The sequence below is a fragment of the Bidens hawaiensis genome, unplaced genomic scaffold (genome assembly GCF_021521415.1).
Source record: "Bidens hawaiensis isolate Kalapana, Puna unplaced genomic scaffold, B.hawaiensis_p1.1 tig00040076_1, whole genome shotgun sequence".
NCBI classification, from domain to species: Eukaryota; Viridiplantae; Streptophyta; class Magnoliopsida; order Asterales; family Asteraceae; genus Bidens; species Bidens hawaiensis.
Window position 1 is genome coordinate 1,062 of NW_027505645.1, and position 5,117 is coordinate 6,178.

The 5,117-nt window shown below is 39.7% G+C and overlaps 1 protein-coding gene across 1 annotated transcript; it reads left to right on the forward strand.

The window, feature by feature from the left end:
• The first annotated feature begins 1,002 nt into the window (after nt 1-1,002).
• Nucleotides 1,003-4,376, forward strand: LOC143614486 (nicotinate phosphoribosyltransferase 2-like). The gene is made up of 7 exons (XM_077087911.1): nt 1,003-1,014; nt 3,131-3,189; nt 3,270-3,444; nt 3,513-3,647; nt 3,728-3,935; nt 4,000-4,112; nt 4,193-4,376. Exons 1-7 carry the CDS (start codon nt 1,003-1,005, stop codon nt 4,268-4,270), a joined length of 780 nt encoding a protein of 259 aa, XP_076944026.1. The 3' UTR covers nt 4,271-4,376.
• The last annotated feature ends 741 nt before the right edge of the window (nt 4,377-5,117 follow it).

A 5,117-nucleotide genomic window follows, 5' to 3' on the forward strand; every position in this document is an offset into this window, starting at 1 on the left:
ATTTTCGGTCCTGGAGACCTGCATCGAATATTTTATGACTCTACAAAAGAATTAGATTGATTTGATGTCCCTAGAGCTTTCTCGTGGCCCGTTCGAACTTTTGCTACTACGGCAAATGGGGTATGTTCACCTTCAGTCCGAAAAAACTGAGTATGGGGCTATTCACCGAAAATGACCATATTTTCGGTCCTGGAGACCTACTTCAAATATTTTTTGACCCTACGAAAGAATCAGATCGATTTGATGTCCCTAGAGCTTTCCCGTGGCCCGTTCGAAATTTTGCTACTACGGCCAAATTGGTAAGTTCACCGTCAGCCCTAAAAAACTAAGTAGTGGGCTTTTCACCGAAAATGACCATATTTTCGTTCCTTGAGACCTGCATCGAATATTTTTTGACCCTACGAAATAATCAGATCGATTTGATGTCCCTAGAGCATTCCCGTGGCCCGTTCGAAATTTTGCTACTACGGCCAAAGGGGTATGTTCACCGTTAGCCCGAAAAAATTGAATATGGGGCTATTCACCGAAAATGACCATATTTTCGGTCCTGGAGACCTGCATCGAATATTTTATGACCCTACGAAAGAATCAGATTGATTTGATGTCCCTAAAGCTTTCTCGTGGCCCGTTCGAACTTTTGCTACTACGGCCAATGGGTTATGTTCACCGTCAGGCCGAAAAAACTGATTATGGGGCTATTAACCGAAAATGACCATATTTTCGGTCCTGGAGACCTGCTTCGAATATTTTATGAACCTACGAAAGAATCATATTGATTAGATGTCCCTATAGTTTTCTCGTGGCCCGTTCGAAATTTTGCTACTACGGCCAAAGGGGAATGTTCACCGTCAGCCCGTAAAACTGAGTATGGGGCTATTCACCGAAAATGATCATATTTTCGGTCCTGGAGACCTGCTTCGAATATTTTATGACCCTACGAAAGAATTAGATTGATTTGATGTCGCTAGAGCTTTCTCGTGGCCCGTTCGAACTGTTGCTACTATGGCTAATGGGGTATGTTCACCTTCAGTCCGAAAAAACTGAGTATGGGGCTATTCACCGAAAATGACCATATTTTCGGTCCTGGAGACCTGCTTCAAATATTTTATGACCTTACGAAAGAATCAGATCGATTTGATGTCCCTGGAGCTTTCCCGTGGCCCGTTCGAAATTTTGCTACTACGGCCCAAGGGTTATGTTCACCGTTAGCCCGAAAAAACAGAGTATGGGGCTTTTCACCGAAAATGATCATATTTTCGGTTCTTGAGACCTGCATCGAATATTTTTTGACCCTACGAAAGAATCGGATCGAATTGATGTCCCTAGAGCTTTCCATTGGCCCGTTCGAAATTTTGCTACTACGGCCAAAGGGGTGTGTTCACCATTAGCCTGAAAAAACTGTGTATGGGGCTATTCATCGAAAATGACCATATTTTCGGTCCGGGATACCTGCATCGAATATTTTATAACCCTACGAAAGAATCGGACCGATTTGATGTCCCTAGACATTTCCCGTGGCCCGTTCAAAATTTTGCTACTACGATCAAAGGGGTATGTTCACCGTCAGCCCGAAAAAAATTGAATATGGGGCTATTCACCGAAAATGACCATATTTTAAGTTCTGGAGACCTGCATCGAATATTTTATGACCCTACGAAAGAATCGGATCGATTTGATGTCCCTAGTGATTTCCCGTGGCCCGTTCAAAATTTTGCTACTACGATCAAAGGGGTATGTTCACCGTCAGCCTGAAAAAAATTGAATATGAGGCTATTCATCGAAAATGACCATATTTTCAGTTCTGGAGACCTGCATCTAATATTTTTTGACCCTACGAAAGAATCGGATCGATTTGATGTCCCTAGAGCTTTCCCTTGGCCCGTTCGAAATTTTTCTACTACGGCCAAAGGGGTATGTTCACCGTTATCCCGAAAAACATTGAATATAGGGCTATTCACCGAAAATGACCATATTTTCGGTCCTGAAGACCTGCATCGAATATTTTATAACCCTACGAAAGAATCATATTGATTTGATGTCCCTAGAGCTTTCTCGTGGCCCGTTCAAACTTTTGCTACTACGGCCAATGGGGTATGTTCACCGTCAGGCCGAAAAAACTGTGTATGGGGCTATTCATCGAAAATGACCATATTTTCTGTCCGGGATACCTGCATCGAATATTTTATGACCCTACGAAAGAATCAGACCGATTTGATGTCCCTAGAGATTTCCCGTGGCCCGTTCAAAATTTTGCTACTACGATCAAAGGGGTATGTTCACCGTCAGCCCGAAAAAAATTGAATATGGGGCTATTCACCGAAAATGACCATATTTTCGGTCCTGGAGACCTGCATCGAATATTTTATGACCCTACGAAAGAATCATATTGATTTGATGTCCCTAGAGCTTTCTCGTGGCCCGTTCGAACTTTTGCTACTACGATCAAAGGGGTATGTTCACCGTCAGCCCGAAAAAAATTGAATATGGGGCTATTTATCGAAAATGACCGTATTTTCAGTTCTGAAGACCTGCATCGAATATTTTTTGACTCTACGAAAGAATCGGATCGATTTGATGTCCCTAGAGATTTCTCGTGGCCCGTTCAAAATTTTGCTACTACGATCAAAGGGGTATGTTCACCGTCAGCCCGAAAAAAATTGAATATGGGGCTATTCACCGAAAATGACCATATTTTCGGTTCTGGAGACCTGCATCGAATATTTTATGACCCTACGAAAGAATCGTATTGATTTGATGTCCCTAGAGCTTTCTCGTGGCCCGTTCGAACTTTTGCTACTACGATCAAAGGGGTATGTTCACCGTCAGCCCGAAAAAAATTGAATATGGGGCTATTCATTGAAAATGACCGTATTTTCAGTTCTGAAGACCTGCATCGAATATTTTTTGACCCTACGAAAGAATCGGATCGATTTGATGTCCCTAGACATGTAATATTCGATGCTCGTTCGTTTAACTAAATGAACACAAATTTGTGTTCATGCTTGTTTATTAAATAAACACTTCCCACCGAACGGCTGACGAACTGTTCACTAAATGTTCGATTTGTTTACATGCCTGCTTACAAAGATTTGGTTGAATTAATAATTACATATGTTGTCGTTTCTTGCAGGTTATGAAGAGCGGCGTTCCTAATTTCTGTGCTGTCGCTTTAGCATTAAATGATCTTGGGTATGTTGTAATTTATCTTTTTATTTATTTCTATCTCTTTTTTTTCTTTTTATAAAAAATAAATCTTTTTTTTTGAGCAGGTACAAAGCACGAGGCATTAGATTAGACTCTGGTGATCTTGCTTACTTGTCATGTGAAACAAGAAAGTTCTTTCAAACTATTGAAAATGAATTTAAAGTTCCCGGTTTTGGGAAAACGGGTATAACTGCTAGCAACGACCTCAATGAGGAAACCCTAGATGCATTAAACAAACAGGCGAGTAACGAGTATTATTATTAATTAACAAGACAATGTTCATAGATAAAAAAAAAGTCAAATTTCAGTGTCATGAAGTTGATGCGTTTGGAATCGGGACATATTTAGTGACATGTTATGCTCAAGCTGCTTTAGGTTGTGTTTTCAAGCTTGTTGAGATTAATAATCAACCTCGTATTAAGCTGTCAGAAGACGTCTCTAAGGTTTGACGTTATTAACTGAATAACTGATTTTGAGATATTCTTAATCTGTATTAACATTGCCTAATGTTTATTTTTTACAGGTTTCGATTCCATGTAAAAAAAGATCGTTTAGATTATACGGAAAGGAAGGCTACCCTCTTCTCGACATAATGTCGGGGGAAAATGAACCACCACCCGAGGTAGGTGAAAGAATATTATGTCGCCATCCGTTTAACGAGTCGAAGAGAGCCTATGTGGTACCGCAACGTGTTGAAGAGCTTATGAAGTGTTATTGGACCGGGAATACAGGTGAGAAGGTTGTGTTTTCACATTTAAAAAAAACATGAATTGACACGCTTGTGTGTGTGTGCAGACAAGAAAAGTGAAGAATTGCCGACACTTAAGGAGAATAGGGAGCGTTGTGTCCGACAACTAGAGCGAATGCGTCCTGATCATATGAGGAAGCTCAATCCGACACCGTACAAGGTTAATCTGACAACACTTTCTATATACATACATATATACAATATTTGCATACATTATGATTAATTGTATTGTTTGAGCAGGTGAGTGTGACTGCAAAGTTGTATGATTTCATTCATTTCCTATGGTTGAATGAAGCACCTGTTGGGGAGTTACAGTAGGGTTTGCAAGTTATCTCAATAAACCACAAAAGCTTTTGTTTTATACTCAATTAATGTATAAGTAGATTTTTTTTATATATATGTTTCAGTGTGCTTATTTCATAATACTATCAATGAAATAATTATATCTCAATACTATGTCTGTATTAAAATCTGTGATTTGTTGAATGCTTGATCCTCAAACTTAACTAATTACAAATGTGATTTTTATAGCTTTAAACTTGTTACTAAGGTTGTCCACATGTTTGAATTTTGCAATTACGGTCATCCTTATTCACTAACGCAGTTAAAATTTTCAGTTGGATTCATGTTAAATGACCAAACTATCCTTTTTATAATAATAATAATAATAATAATAATAACAGGAGGGACCCCACCCGACACATTGTTCTTACTCACTCTCCATCACAACAGCCACCGTGACCCGCTGCCGCCTCCACCATGTTGGCAACACTAACTTCACAGCCGCCCACCACCATGAGCTTCTCTGTAGTGTCCGGTCGTCAGAATCCATGTCGTCGGAAACAGTCTTTCATCATTTCACAATCTGATCGGGTCTGCGATATGTAAAGAATTGCCGAGTGAAGCTTGTTGGGAAATCGATGTTTGCCGCAATGCTAAAGGTGGTGATGGAGCTTGACGATGGTATTAGATAGTGATGATAACTGATATGACACATCAAGCATGCGTTAATGGACTCGCAAAAGCAAACCCGATTTATGTTTAACTATCGGTATGGAATTTTAAGTTAAAACTCGATTATTAGAGCGTACAACACGTAAAGACAGCAACATCTATAAAGTTTCTGTCATACAATTTTTTTTGCCTTTTTTGCATAAGCAAATCT

What these genes read in the sequence shown, in the direction of transcription:
- LOC143614486 (XM_077087911.1), top strand. An exon ending in TGTCAGAAGACGTCTCTAAG is followed by an intron (nt 3,648 to 3,727) that starts GTTTGACGTTAT and finishes TATTTTTTACAG; the next exon opens with GTTTCGATTCCATGTAAAAA. An exon ending in TCAATCCGACACCGTACAAG is followed by an intron (nt 4,113 to 4,192) that starts GTTAATCTGACA and finishes TTGTTTGAGCAG; the next exon opens with GTGAGTGTGACTGCAAAGTT.